This window comes from Palaemon carinicauda, chromosome 33, assembly GCF_036898095.1.
Source record: "Palaemon carinicauda isolate YSFRI2023 chromosome 33, ASM3689809v2, whole genome shotgun sequence".
NCBI lineage: Eukaryota > Metazoa > Arthropoda > Malacostraca > Decapoda > Palaemonidae > Palaemon > Palaemon carinicauda.
The window spans coordinates 11,177,912-11,193,599 of NC_090757.1; the positions used below are offsets into that span (position 1 = coordinate 11,177,912).

The 15,688-nt window shown below is 41.8% G+C and overlaps 1 protein-coding gene across 1 annotated transcript in view; it reads left to right on the plus strand.

Moving 5' to 3' along the window:
• The window catches only part of RNaseZ (ribonuclease Z), a 79,128-nt gene that overhangs the window by 37,019 nt on the left and 26,421 nt on the right, over positions 1 to 15,688 (plus strand). The window contains exons 6-11 of the mRNA XM_068356745.1: positions 205 to 364; positions 734 to 1,253; positions 1,791 to 2,006; positions 10,226 to 10,427; positions 12,280 to 12,580; positions 13,021 to 13,121. Coding sequence (XP_068212846.1) covers positions 205 to 364; positions 734 to 1,253; positions 1,791 to 2,006; positions 10,226 to 10,427; positions 12,280 to 12,580; positions 13,021 to 13,121 — 1,500 coding nt within the window. The remainder of the gene's footprint in view (positions 1 to 204; positions 365 to 733; positions 1,254 to 1,790; positions 2,007 to 10,225; positions 10,428 to 12,279; positions 12,581 to 13,020; positions 13,122 to 15,688) is intronic.

Consider the following 15,688-nt stretch of genomic DNA (forward strand, 5'->3'; position numbering starts at 1 on the left):
ATTTCCACAGATTGGGAGAATTTAATTAATTTATTGGGTGAATTACCCTACAGTAATGTACAGTACTTAGGTTTTACATGAACAAAAGATATTAAAACAGGAATATTGTGATTAAAGCATTTGGTAAAGTAACCACTTCTACACTTGGAGCTTTCCTCTTAAAGTTTTTAACCAAAGTTTTTAACCGCAGTCTCTTTCTGACAGGCTGGTGCACTATTACTTCAGAAATGTGTTAAAGAAGGAGTACCTCCGGGGCCACTATTAGGAGATCTAAAGAGAGGACAGAATGTCACCTTGCCAAACGGAAAAGTGGTTTTGGCATCAGAAGTCACAGCACCAGATGATCCTGGTCCAGTTTTTATTGGTAGAGTGATCATTTTTTTTTTTTAATTTTTTTTTAAATCTATTTTTTTAGGTTTAGTGTTCTGAGGCATGGCAGTGTTTAGTGCAAAGATCTTATAAGTGGTGTAATTGTAGTTTGTTTAGTATAATAGTAATCCATTATTGTTTTTTCTGCACTTTTTGGGTATCAGTAAATGTAATGAATATATAATCCTGAAGACCAAAAATTATTTATGAATTTCTATAATAAGCTCTTAATGCCAATTTTTATTTGGGTATAGAGCATACCAAAATATTTCTGTAGAAGTTAATATAAGCCAAGTATGAAGAAAATTATTATACATTCCTTTTACACTTGGTAAACTTGGTTTTTCTCTTCTTGATCTTTTAGTTGTAGAAACTCCAACCGTGGCATATTTAGACTCTTTATTGGAGAGTACAGCATTCACAAAGTATCAAGCATCAGCAGCTGGTGACGGAGATTTGGCAGAAGTAGTGGTGCATTTCACACCAGCACACGTCATGAAGGACCCTCGGTACCAAGAATGGATGTCGCGATTTTCTAAATCCACTAGTCATTTGTGTATAAATGAGGGCAGCTTGTGTATGGGGTCAGAAGCTGTTCATCGAATACAGTACAAACTAAATCTACTCAGTGAACATCTTTTCCCTCTATTAAAAGATCAGAGTATTCCTTTGAAAAAAATAGGAGATAATGGTAAAGATTGCCCTGATAATCAGAACGGAATTAATGGGAATACTCTGCAGACAGGGACGTCAACAGAAAGTAACCATACAACCATAGACAACAGTGGTACTTCCGTTTTGAATTCAGACTTAACCATAGGACCCATACATCAAGCGACGACATTAATGACCTATCATATTAGACCCAGGAAGAAACTTGACCGGTAAGATTGATATAATGGTTTTGTTATTTATTTTTGTTCCTCGAAATTTTAGTTTTGTTTTTTTTGCTGTAACTAATGAAACATTTGACATTCATCAAGATTTACTTTTCAAGGGAAATTTCCTGGTACAAGTTTCGGTTCTTAATTTTTATGAAATAAAATAAAAGGGTGCAGGTGAGAGGAAACTTAGAAATTACTAATGTAACTATTCAGAATGGAGGAAGATTATGCCAGGAAAATAAAAATGATAAAGGATTGGGAATTGACTGACTAGTTGTTGACCTTAGTGTTCAAATGAATGCAAACATTAGGAAAAATCTTAATAATTTTGTTTCTGGTAAAACATTTAATGATTTGAGTAATTATAACTAAAGAGTGGAAATTCCTTTTCTCAAGTTGTTGACCTTAGTGTTCAAATGAATACAAACATTAGGAAAAATCTTAATAATTTTGTTTCTGGTAAAACATTTAATGATTTGAGTAATTATAACTAAACAGTGGAAATTCCTTTTCTCAAGATCATACTCTTGATTGCAGATCAAGTGAGTTAAGCTTAACCCCTGAAACTTACAAGGCAGAATGTTATGCAATGAATAACTTTACATCTGCATTGGAGGAGGCAAAGCTTAAGCTTCTTGAGAGTGTGGGCAATGCAGAAGAATCAAACAGTTATCCTAACCTAATCTTCTTAGGAACTGGTTCTTGTATTCCAAACAAAACGCGAAACACGTCGGGAATATTGCTGAACCTGAGGTAAGATTTAATCCTTTTTTATTGTCCTTTTAGAAGTTTATATGACATTGGATTGGTCTGTAGGTACAGCTGTTTTTTTATGTTGCAGATTTATATAACATATAGCCTGGCATATTCTCTTTTTTAAAGGTCTTGTTAAAAAACCATTGATAGAATTAGATAATTTCTTCAAAATTTTCACTATTACTTGTTCCACAGATATTTAATGAATAGAATTTACACCCTACAAGTTTTAATATTTTTAGAATATTTTAAGTTTTCATGACTTCTTATACTGTTTATTTCCTTATTTCCTTTCCTCACTGGGCTATTTTTCCCTTTTGCAGCCCTTGGGCTTATAGCATCCTGCTTTTCCAACTGGAGTTGTAGCTTGGCTAGTGATAATAGTAATGATAATAATAATAATTTTTAAATATTTAACTTAGCCGGTGAATATATAATAGCTGCAACTCTGCGGCTCGACAGAAAACACACTAAAAAAACTCGCGAGCGATCGCTATGAAGGTTGCGGGTGTGCCCACCAGCGCCAACTGTCGGCCAGATACCACTCTTGTATGTAAACAAAACCTTCAATTCTTCTCTGTCGACGTTGACGACAAGACGTATCAATACTCGCTGTAGAACCTGGAGTTTCCTCAACATATTTGGTGAAGTACTTCATTTTGGTTTGAGCTTTTGCAGTGCAGGTGTTTTATCTTCATCTTAAATCTTGAACTCGTTTTTGGATAGATTTAATTTTTGATGACAAAGAGAATATGGACTTTCTTTGACTTTTAAATGGCCGACCCTTCCCTTAGACGGAAGTGTGTTTAGGCTTTTAGCAATTATCTTATCACGTTATAAATTAATTATAGATTTTCCTCTATATATTTTATATCTCAACCGCCTTTATTAGGCCTCTTCGATTAGCTTTCCATTTATAATAAACATCAAAATAAATTTTAATGATTTGTTTATATGCGACCTTTCCTGAGAGTAGGCGGTCCTAACTTGGAAACCGAAGTTAAACAACGTTGAGCTTTTAAAGAGCTAGTGATTTAAAACTTATTAAATGAATATTTTTTAATAGATATTTTATGAAAGATTTTCTTTGAATAGTCTTCGTACTGTTTCAAAGATGAACTAACGTTTAGTTTATTTATGCTACGCAGTTTGCGCTCTATCGTTACGATAGAGAGAGAGAGTATCACGGTTTCACTTTGCAGAAAGAGTAAATCGATTCTGACGTTTTGTTCATTCTTCTTTCAAAGCTTAAATGTTTTAAATTCTATTTTAAAGGAACTTTTTAATTGAAAAACCTTTCAGTTTTTTTCCTTTGGTCAAATAACCTGTTTTTTTGACGAAACGTAAGTGGACTCTTCTCTTAGGTGCGATATCAAGAGAGAGAGAGAGAGAGAGATAGAGACGGAGGGAGAGAGAGGAGAGAAAACGTTCCGATCTTTATCTCGTCCCAAGCGGGTAACGTTGTTCTCGAGTTACTCTCGTCCCTAGTCTCTGTACGGGGAGAAAGGATAAAACGTTTTTAGTTTTTTATTCTTGTCCCAAGGCAATGTACGGTGAGAGATTGAAAACGTAGTTTTGAATGAACTGGTGTGTAGTCTCTTCCCCAGCCACTGAATTTTTTATCTTAAAGTATGTTTACTGTTTTTTGCTGGTATTAATGTGCTTGCATTATACGACTGATTTCGCAATTACAACCTTTTGATGAGGGTAGAATTGCGTGCTTCAGGTAGAAATCAGTTTTATTCATACCTAATGTGAATTGTTAAAAGATTCGATTTCAGTGAAATAAGTGCAAAACAGAAAATCGTAGTGATAAAGTGATATTGCGCAAAGTGTTATCAGTGTTGCGACCGAGAGTTCGTCTGTTCGTGCCTGTCGTTCGCCTAGTCCGGGACCTCTTGCAAGCTCCCAAGCCCAGGGGAGAAGTAATGTCGTACGACTTATGGGTTCGAGAGGCCTTGATCAGCGAACAGACGTTCCCTCTATGGTATCGGGTGTATCTTACCAAGATCACCCCTACCATAAGGCGAGAGAGACGATTTTCTCCTCGTCATCCGAAGGCTTTTCGCATAAGAAACCGTGAAACAAGGTTTCGAGGCCCTTTAAGCGAAAGTCAGTCCTTTCAGGACAGGTCCAGCGTCCTGGTTTTAACCATTAGGACAGCTCTGACCCTATGCAGTCATCGGAAGACTGCTCGCCGCCTAACAAAAGCGTAACACAGACTCCGAGAGTCTTTTTGTAGGCAAGGTTTTGCGGTCACAGACGTTACCCTCGTCTCTTACCGCAACCATTCCCGTTGATCATAAATGGGTTGTACGGCAAGACATGCAGAATAAGCTTGCCTCCCTTATGGAAGACTTTTCTGCCGATAAGTCCGTTGAGCCTAGCCGTTTATCTCATCGAGATCCTGGCTTTCAGCCACCCTAACGTTCCTTTGTGCGTCCTGTTGACGTTGGCGTAGCTAAGTCACGTCAGTCAGGTTGTTTAGAACCACACTCGATACGGTCTCGTGTGGATTTTCAGCCACATTTGGACGTTAGGCCACTTGCTGATGCTCCTGTTGACGTTCAGGACGTTCGCTAACAATCGGAGTGTACTTTTTTGATGCTGAGCGTCAACCTCCGCATTCTAGAGTTGTTTTGACTGTTCAGTCTAGGCGGTCAAAGCAGTCTCGAGTGGACGCTGTGCGTCCTCACGCACCTGTTGTTGTTGACAGTTCACAGACTGTCAAGCAGTTACATGACGTTGCGTCCTGGTCTCTCGCACCTGTTGTTGTTGACAGTTCACAGACTGTCAAGCAGTTACATGACGTTGCGTCCTGGTCCGCTACTAATGCACCAGTGCGTGTGGACTCTGCTTGTAAAGCATTGCCACCACGGTAGGTCTCTCCCTTGCTTGAGACTCAGCTATTATCGGACAAGGTTCCTTCAGATGAGGAAGTTGCTGTTCCCCCTCCTACTGATATTCCCTTGAGGACTCTGTCAGACGGAGAGGAGCCTAAAGCTGCTTAGCCCTCTATGGACTTTAAATAAATCATGCTGATTTTTAAGTATCTTTGTCCGGATCTTTTAGTAACTGCTGCTCCTCGTTCGCCTAAACGTCAGAGCTTACACTAGGCCTAGCTACTTCGAAGCCGTTGTTTTATAAGCTAGTGCTCTCTCGCTCTTCTAAGAGAGCTTTACGTTTGCTAGGCGACTGGTTTATCACCAGGAGGAGTTTGGGGGAGACAGCCTTTGCTTTCCCTTCTTTTAAACTGGCTTATAGAGCGAGAGTCTGATATGACACGAGAGAAGTTCTCGGCTTGGGAGTTCCTGCCTCTGCCCAGATAGACTTCTCAAACCTCATAGACTCTCCCTGGCGCCTGGCCATGAGACGCTCCAAGATTTTACAGGTCAACTTCACAGCTGTTTTCGAGCCTTTGAAGTTTTGCTGTACAATTATGTCATGCATAAACAAGGCTTTCAGGGATGGCTCCAATGATCTGACAGCCACGTTCTCTGCAGGAACAAGTCCCTCAGGGATGGCTCCATGATTTGGCAGCCATGTTCACTGCAGGAGTACGTAAGAGGCAAGTGCGCTCAATGTGTTCATTGTCAAGACAAACTTCACGAAGTCTACCAGGCTGTCTTGACAGCATTTATGGAAGGCGACTGGATGGTCTCTCTCGACCTTCAGGAGGCATACTTCCACATTCCTATACACCCGGATTCCCAACCGTTTCTGAGGTTTGTTTACAGGAATGTGGGGTACCAGTTTCGAGCCCTGTGCTTTGGCTTCAGTCCTGCGCCTCTCGTGTTTACGAGGCTCATGAGGAATGTGGCAAAATCCCTCCATCTATCGGGGATCCGAGCCTCCCTGTACTTGGACAACTGGCTTCTCAGAGCATCGTCCAGCCTTCGCTGTCTGCAGGATCTACATTGGACGTTGAGTCTGGCCAGGGAGTTGGGACTTGTGGTCAACCTAAAAGTCCCAACTGATCCCATCCCAGATTATTCTATATTTGGGGATGGAGATTCGCAGTCAAGCCCTGCTCGAAGTCCAACTAATGCTGAAAAGAAAACGTTTATTCAGTCAGGAGTTGGAACAGTCTCGTAGGGACTCTCTCATCCCTGGAGCAGTTTGTCTCACTAGGGAGACTACCCCTTCTTCCTCTCCAGTTCAATCTAGCCTCTCACTGGAACTAGGACAAGACATCAGAGACGGTATCATTCCCAGTCTCCGAACCAATAAAGGCATGCCTGAAATGGTGGGACAGCAATATCAGTCTGAGAGAGGGACTATCCCTAGCAGTCAAGAACCCAAACCACGTGTTGTCCTCAGACGCGTCGGGTTTGGGTTGGGGTGCGACCCTGGACGGTCGGGAATGCTCGGGTCTGTGGACCTCAAGTCAGAAGAGCATGCACATCAACGGCAAGGAGCTATTAGCAGTCCACTTGGCCTTGATGATATTAGAAAGCGTCTTCGAAACTAAGTGGTAGAGGTCAACTCAGACAACACCACAACTTTGGCGTACATCTCCAAGCAAGGAGGCACACACTCCTTCACGCTGCTCGAGATCGCAAGGGACCTTCTCTTATGGTCAAGAATTCGAGGCATCTCCCTATTGACGAGATTCATCCAGGGGGACTTGAACGTCTTGGCAGACTGTCTCAGTCGAAGGGGTCAGGTGATATCCACGGAATGGACCCTCCACAAGGACGTGGGCAAGAGTCTTTGGGCTACTTGGGGTCAACCCACCATAGACCTCTTTGCCTCCTCGTTGACCAAAAGGTTACCAATCTTTTGCTCTCCATTCCTAGATACAGAAGCAATCTACATAGACGCGTTTCTACTGGATTGGTCTTTTATGGACTTATATGCATTCCCACCATTCAAGATAGTCAACAAGGTACTGCAGAAGTTCGCCTCTCACGGAGGGACAAGGTTGACGTTGGTTGCTACCCTCTGGCCCGCGAGAGAGTGGTTCACCGAGGTACTTCAATGGCTGGTAGACTTTCCAAGAAGTCTTCCTCTAAGGGTAGATCTGTTACGTCAGCCCCACGTAAAGAATGTCCATCAAAGCCTCCCCGCTCTTCGTCTGACTTCCTTCAGACTATCGAAAGACTCTCAAGAGCTAGAGGCTTTTCGAAGGAGGCAGTCAGTGCGATTGCAAGAGCTAGGAGAGCTTCTACCATTAGAGTATACCAGTCGAAGTGGGAAGTCTTTCGAGACTGGTGCAAGTCAGCATCTGTGTCCTCGTCCAGTACCTCTGTAGCCCAAATCGCAGATTTTCTTTTACATCTGAGAAAGGTTCGCTCCCTTTCAGCTCCCACGATTAAGGGCTACAGGAGCATGTTGGCTTCGGTCTTTCGACATAGAGGCTTAGATCTTTCCAACAATAAAGATCTCCAAGATCTCCTTAAGTCTTTCGAGACCTCTAAGGAACGTCGTTTGGCAACTCCTGGATGGAACTTAGACGTGATCCTAAGGTTCCTCATGTCAGACAGGTTTGAGCCATTACATTCAGCCTCCCTGAAGGATCTCACCCTCAAGACACTTTTCCTAGTGTGCATGGCTTCGGCTAAAAGGGTCAGTGAACTTCATGCCTTCAGTAAGAACATCGGCTTTTCTACAGAAAAAAGCCACTTGTTCACTTCAACTTGGTTTCCTGGCCAAAATGAACTGCCTTCTCGTCCTTGGCCTAAATCTTTTGATATTCCTTGCTTATCAGAGATCGTAGGCAATGAACTGGAAAGAGTATTATGTCCTGTTAGAGCTCTTAAGTTCGATTTAGCTCGTACTAAGTCATTACGAGGGAAATCTGAGGCATTATGGTGCTCAGTTAAGAAACCTTCATTGCCTATGTCAAAGAATTCTTTGTCATATTTTATCAGATTTTTTTTTAATACGAGAAGCTCATTCTCACTTGAATGAGAAAGACCGATGTTTGCTTAAGGTTAAGATGCACGAAGTTAGAGATATAGCAACCTCCGTGGCCTTCAAGCAAAATAAATCTCTGCAAAGTATTATGAACGCGACTTTTTGGAGAAACAAGTCAGTGTTCGCGTCATTTTACTTAAAAGATGTCCAGACTCTTTACGAGGACTACTACACACTGGGTCCATTCGTTGCAGCGAGTGCAGTAGTGGGTGAGGGTTCTACTACTACACTTCCCTAATTCCAATATCCTTTTAATCTGTCTCTTGAAATGTTTTTAATATTGTTTTATGGGTTGTTCGGAAGGCTAAGAAGCCTTTCGCATCCTGGTTGATTTGGCGGGTGGTCAAAGTCATTTCTTGAGAGCGCCCAGATTAGGGGTTTGATGAGGTCCTGTTGTATGGGTTGCAGCCCTTGATACTTCAGCTCCTGGGAGTCTGTCAGCATCCTAAGAGGATCGCTGGGCTCCGTGAGGAAGACAGACTTACAAGGCAGAGTAATCGTCTAAGTCAACTTCCTTACCAGGTACCTATATATTTTGGTTTTGTTATACAGTATTGATAACTGTCAAAATGAAAAAACTCTTAGCTTATACGCTGTAAACATAATTAACTCTGGTCTCTACCCACCGCCTTGGGTGTGAATCAGCTATTATATATTCACTGGCTAAGTTAAATATTTAAAAATTATATTTTAATTATAAAATAAATTTTTGAATATACTTACCCGGTGAATATATAAATTAAATGACCCTCCCTTCCTCCCCAATAGAGACACAGCGGGACGAGAAGAATTGAAGGTTTTGTTTACATACAAGAGTGGTACCTGGCCGACAGTTGGCGCTGGTGGGCACACCCGCAACCTTCATAGCGATCGCTCGCGAGTTTTTTTAGTGTGTTTTCTGTCGAGCCGCAGAGTTGCAGCTATTATATATTCACCGGGTAAGTATATTCAAAAATTTATTTTATAATTAAAATATCATATTCCTCGTATGTACATATTTTAAGTGGGCATGAACATTTAAACATTAGAGTGTTGAATCTGGAACAAAAAACGCATATGTTTAATAAACAAATAGATTAAGGAATTTTTGTATGTGTGTGTGGCTGGTGATAAACTCTACAGTAAGCAATAATTAGGTCCTAGAGATAATCTGATACTTGGGCCTTAGTCCCTGATGGCTGGTTATATACCTCAAAGTATTAGAGCCCAAATATGCAAATCTATATTTTTCTAGTGTTGATAAAGTCTCTGCATTGACAAGAGAGTAGGAGAATTTTCATAATGTGGGTTTTGATGCCTTCTTCATCACACAGACTTTGTTACAAAAACCCAGTGCCTGTCTGTTTCAAAGTCGAGTTTGGAACCCTCACAATTCTCTCCCTTCTTTTTGAAGTTGACACAAAAATGCCTGGTATCTCATTAGGTCCCTGCAGTACTACTTGGAAGAAAACTCGTCTTATGAGTGAGTGTGACAATCTTCTCTCTAGCTCTAGCAGAAACAAGAAGGAAGTGCACAGGCATTTTGTGTGGCTCTTCAGTAACAGATAACAAGTTTTGCTCTGTCATTAGCCTTCCAGTTTACTTGTCAATGCTCTCGGAGGTGAAGGTCTTGCCTGAAGGTTTCGGACCATATTTTCCTCTTTTTACTTTCGGGTCATTGCTCACAGGCTCTTTGAACCCTTTCCTTGGGTCCTGAGGTGGCTTCCATATAGTTGTGTAATACTCCTAGCTCCTCCTTTGGTTAAGTATGCATCTTGTGTAAGGTAGCGGATTCAGCATATGTCTCTGGAAAGGTAGAATGGCTGGCTCTTTTCGCTCTATCCTATTCCTCTCTTGGGGAATTCAGCAACTGCAATTGTCACACTTTGGGCTGTTAATGCTAGGGGTAATGCAAATAGTTATAAAATTTGTTACATTTTTAAAGAAATGCAATTTGTATAATGGAACTTAGATTTTTTTGATGTTTCCATTGAATCCATTAGTTATCTTGGTGAAGAAGATCATGTATTGAAAATTTAGGGTAGAGACTGTAACAAAACAAATCGTGGGTCTCTCTAGTAAGTGGGACAAAGCCAATAGTTTATATGTATTGGCACGTAGTTTGAAAATTTCACCTAGTGGTGCCTTAGCAGTCATGTTTTGCTTGCATGTATTTATAGTGTTATCAAAATTCCAATAGAAGATTGTTGAATCTGTATTAAAGTAGGTATGGCTGTGTGTCAATTTTATATACTGTTCTGTACAGTATATGCATCTACTTATGGTGTTTTATATGATTTTATTATTTTATTTTTCAGTTCCGACAAAAGTATGATAATGGATTGTGGTGAAGGAACGTATGGTCAGTTAGTAAGATTTCTTGGTTTCTCTGAATCAGAGAGGGTGTTGCGACAGCTAGCCGCTGTATATGTTAGCCATCTTCATGCTGACCATCACATTGGTTTCGTCCGATTGTTATTGGCTAGACGACGAGCTTTCGAACAGGCTGGAGTGGAAGATGTAAGTATTTTGACTTAATCTTAGAGTACTTGACAAGACTAGAGTGTTGTAATAAAGGTTCGTCATTTAAGTTACTGGATAAATTTATTTAAAATTTGTTATTTTTAATTTAGATTTGCAATTGAGAGTAAAAAACAAGAATAGTTTGAATTTTGACTACACAACCAATAGTGAAATACTGCAAGACTAGAATTTTTAACATGTTAAGCAAATATATGATTTAGAATGTTTTAGCTGTTATATAGATTTATATAATGAAGAGCATCTCATTTTTGTCAGTTTAGTCTAAGGATGAGATATTCATAGAAAGGTTTTGGTATATTTTTTTTATTATGCAATGAGTGTAAACAGAAGAGGGAAAAGAGAAAATAATCAGAAAAGCAAATAAACAAAAGAACACGAGATGGAAGCAAAGATGAAATGAGTAAAATATGTATAAAAGATAAAAATGTAGAAATTAAAAAAAAAAAAGTTAGTGAAAGTTTGAATCTTTACTTTGAATATATTTTTGACAAAGGCAATGAACAGAAACTGGTGATACAGGGAGTTAAGTAGACTGATATGATATCTGTAAAGGTTAAAAGGGGTCTCAGGAACATTAAAAGTATACATTCCAGAATAGTTAGTAATTTACCACAATTATTTGGAATGGCAATCAGTGATGTGCTGTTCAGAATATACGCAAACCCATTTAGAAGATGCTATAAGACCAAATAACATTAAGAGACAGAAAAAGAACAACATGGATACAAGAGCAAACTAAAGTAGAAAGTATTTTAACAACCTGTTAGAAAAAGAAATGGACATTGGCAGGACGTATAATGAGAATGACAGACAATAGATGGACATTAAGAATAACAGAATGAGTGCCTAGAGATTGTAAAAGAAGCAGGGGAAGGAAGAGAAGATGATGGATTTACGAACTAAGAAAGTTTGTGGGTGTGGACTGGCACAGAAAGACCATAAACAGATGCAAGTGGAAGGACATGTCTGAGGCCTTTTTCTGCAATGGACTAGTAACGGCAGATGATGATGATGATAAGACCAAATGGGTGAAAAAACCGTATGTATGTATTACGGTGTGGAAATGGTAGAGTAAGATTGTTTGAGCATGTCCAAAGAATATTGAAGAGGCAATAAATGGGCCTGGGAAATTGGTAGACATCAATAATTGACAATCTTTTATGTGTAAAAGCAAATATGGATGAAATTAAGAGGAAGCATTTTTTATAGTGGAGGAGTAAGGCTCAGGAGAGGTAAATGATTTTTGTTATCTTGGGATCATGCTGGACTCGAAGCAGATATCAGGAGGCCATGTAGAAGAAATAAATGGAAAAACCTAGATGAAGTGGAAAGAGATGACAGGTATGCTGTACAGGTAAATAACTAGTATCACATCAGTAAATATTTTCTCTTCTTTGTCACTGGAACATGAGAAAGAACAAAGAAGACAAACATTTTAGTAAAATTTAGGACTATTTACTCTATTTCCAAGATGCATAGTTAGTTTGACGATAGATTATGAATACAATAATTAAGTGTCAGAAAGATATGGTGTTGAGCAGTTGAAAAATAGGCCCGATGATCCTTGACTGGCTTGGACATGAAAGGAGAATGGAGGAGGATCCCAAATGGTAAAAGTGTTGGGTGTTGAATATCCGGACATAAATCCATTTGATGGTTTAGGAAGTCATGATAAAGGGTCACAGATGGAATACCAAGACAAGATAGGATTTCAGGTAAAAATTTACAAGATAGAATAATCAGGAAAAGTAATTTCACTTCCAAACCCATAAAGGAAAAATATGAAAAAAGACTGTGATAATATTTATGATATATTTTTCTTTTTCAGGTACCAAAGCTGTTACTTTTGGCTCCTCAAAAAATCATCGCTTATCTTCATTCATATCACCAAAACTTTGAGCCTGTACTTCAAGACTTTAATTTAGTTGCCAATCAGAGATTTTTATTCGCTGACTTGAAGAGTAGTGAATCTTATGTTGACATTAAAGAACAGTTAGATATGAAGAACATTGATATGACATATGTGATCCATTGCCCTAATTCATTTGGTGTTGCATTGACTCACAAAGATGGATGGAAAGTAGCATACTCTGGAGATACTATGCCATGTGAAGATTTTGTTAGAATAGGTAAGTTATTTTTCACTCAATTTTTTTTTTTTTTCATAAGGGGCAAAAAGTTCATAAATATTAGATTTTTCCTACCACGACTTGAAGCCTAATTTTTGTAGAGCTGATCTGATCACAGCCAAAAGTAAAACAAAAAGAAGTCAACAATACTCTATTTTTAAAACACCCGAAATTTAAAAACAAAAGTACACGTTTTATTAATGTGCAATTAACTATTTAAAGAGTAGCAATTTTCTAGAATAAAATTGTTTCCCCCAAAAATAGTGGTTTGCTGATGAAATTGGATGCCATATTTATTGAAAAAAGTTCGCGAAGTCGTGAATCCGCGATGGTCGAACCACGAAGTAGCGAGGGCCCACTGTACTGTACTAGAGTACTTATATATGACATTTATTATTTCTATCTACCAATTACTGTATTATTTCATATACTATACTCAGGTAAAAACTGTGATTTGCTAATCCATGAAGCCACGATGGAAGACGAATTAGAGGAGGATGCTAGAATTAAGACACATTCAACTACCTCTCAAGCTATTCAGGTAAAAAAATTATTGTTATTTGTTAATTTAAAGATTTGATGATAGGGTGGGATATTTAACTTGATGCAATGCTGTATCTGAGGCCTTTTTTTAATGGATAAGTCGTGAAATAATTTTTATAAAGGCTGATAAATTAATATATATTTGTTCCAACACGGTTACTTACCTAGAACTACCTTCTTAGGAGTTACTGGTTAACTCTACCTAACCGACCAGCTTTTTGAATAGTTTATCTCCCTCTTCCCGTTTTCTACGGGGTCAACCTCTGGCAGTGTTGTACGTGCCCTGAGGCGACCCCGGGGTCAGGCAGCGTGTTAGCTCAGGTCGAATCGCCAGTAAGTTTCTGGTCGCGACGCGATAAACATCTCGCCGTGCTCTCTCTTACCTTGTGCGACCCTTGTGTCCCCCGATCCTTTGTGCTTACCGCGTGTTGCCCACGTGTTTCATTTTCACTTAACCGTTACATCCTTGTGTCTCTTGGTGTGTTAGCTTTGTGTTATGGAGCATCCTCGTCGTTGCCCTGGGCCTGTGGCTGGGAAGTCTTGTGGGGCTTTCCTCTCCAAGCCTGAGGTTGATCCCCACTCCTTGTGCTCCACGTGTAGGGGGAAAGCGTGTTCCCCTACGTCTACGTGCCCGGAGTGTGCTAATTGGACTGAGATCCAGTGGGTGCTCTTCGGGACGAAGAAGAAGAAGGCAGCTAAGAAGGTGCCTAAGGATTCTAGCATTTCTTCGCCTTAGTTCGCCAGACGCCTCGGCAGACCGTAGCGCCCGTCCTTCTTCCCCTACCCAGCGTAGGGGACGAGGTAAGTCCGTTGCGGGGAAGAGGCCCATTGCCCTTCCCCAAGAGTCTGATATTCCTGTGGGAGATGTGTCCAGTGTGGGGCATGCATGTGTGGGGCCTGAGTGTAGTGCGGAAGTGTGGGTAGGAGGCGAGGGTCTGGTGCTCGCAGGTCCCGTCGCCTCGGAAGATCCAATGTGGGGTAGGCCGAGTGCCGATACTTCCCCTGCCTCGTGGCGCGTTTTGGGTGCCTCAACCGCCGGGGTAGACACGCACGGAGAAAGGTAGTTCATCGTCTTCGGACCTCAACACGTGGGTGAAACCTAGGACTCCCTTCAGCTCTCCCGTTAGAGGAGAAGAGGATGTAGATCAATGGCTTTGTAAAGGGCTCGCGCGGTCCCCTCCGGCTCCCTCGGCTACGCTACCCCCCATGTTTCTGCAACCGCCCACACCTGAGAAACAACGTGATTTTCCCCCCACGGTCTTGGACGTGTCGGCCGGTCGGAGAGCTCCGTCCTCATCCTCCTCGTCGTCGTCATCAGACTCTTCGTCTTCTTCATCATCAGAGGACGAAGACAGGAACCTTAACAAAAGGAAGAGGGAGAAATCCCGCAAGAAGAAAAAGTCTCGTTCCCGCTCGAGGCATGGTAGGAAACGGTCGAAGTCCTCTAAGAAAAAAGCGAAGAGGAGTAAGTCAAAGGACTGGGTGAATGTCACAGTGCCCCAGAGCGAGCTGTTTAGGTTATCCACAGCCGCGGCCGCTTCCGGGTGGCTCCCTAGAGCCTCATCTTCGTTGTGTCACCCTCCTAGCTCCTCCTTCGGACTAGCCGCCCGGCATGAGGGCTCGAACCGGGACCCCCGTGTAGTGTTTAACCCGACGGTAGCCTCCGCCCCTTCTTCCGAAGGATATAAGGAGTATGAAGGAAGGCTTAGCGTCGACCACGGGCACCTTGAAGGCTTTCCTTAAGCACCAAGAGCGCCCGTCGGTCCGCATGGATCCCCCATCCACGGAGCCCCCCGTGGAACAAGGTACTCCCATGACGGATGCCTTCGTATCCACGGGGCAGACCATACCACTGGCAGGCTCGTCGGGCGTTGTTTTTCCCACCGTCACGGCGTACCCCCGTACGGAGGAACTGGTGACGGAAGACCTGGTGGAAGGAAGGGAGTGCTCGACGGACGACATCTCCTCCTACCGTAAGGTTCTAGCCCTTATTCGAAGGCATCATCCGTTGGATGAGCCCAAGCCCTCAGCTGCAAAGGCCGTACTAACCGGACTGCCCAGGATGATCGACAGTTCGGTACAACAAAAGCCATCTTTGTCTCTCCCTCTCGCTCAAGACGTGAAGTTGGGGATGGAGCAGATTGATGGATGCTTGGCAGGACTAGCAGAGGCCCCCAGAAGCCAGAGTTCCTCCAAACTTCTTCCGGGCCTGAAATCCCAGAAGCGATTTTACGTTCCCGAAGGGCATCGCGGTGGTCCCCGTGCGGTGGAAGCAGCGGTGACCGCGCTGAACCAGGGAGCCTCGGAAGACGGGGCATCCACTGCCCCCGTGTGCTTTTCCCTGTCTGAAGCATCTATGATGGAGGACATGGCTCAGGACCTGGTCTACGTGTCCTCCTGGTTGGATTGGTGGTCGTGCGCTTTGGTGGGGTTTCAGGCATCACACGACCTCTCCCTCCCAGAAAATCAGGCCATGCTGAGGGATCTTGTTAGCTCTGGGGGCAAGGCTTTTAAATTTTTATCATCCCAGTCTCTGTCGGTGGCTTCGAAGTGGGTCCTGAGGAA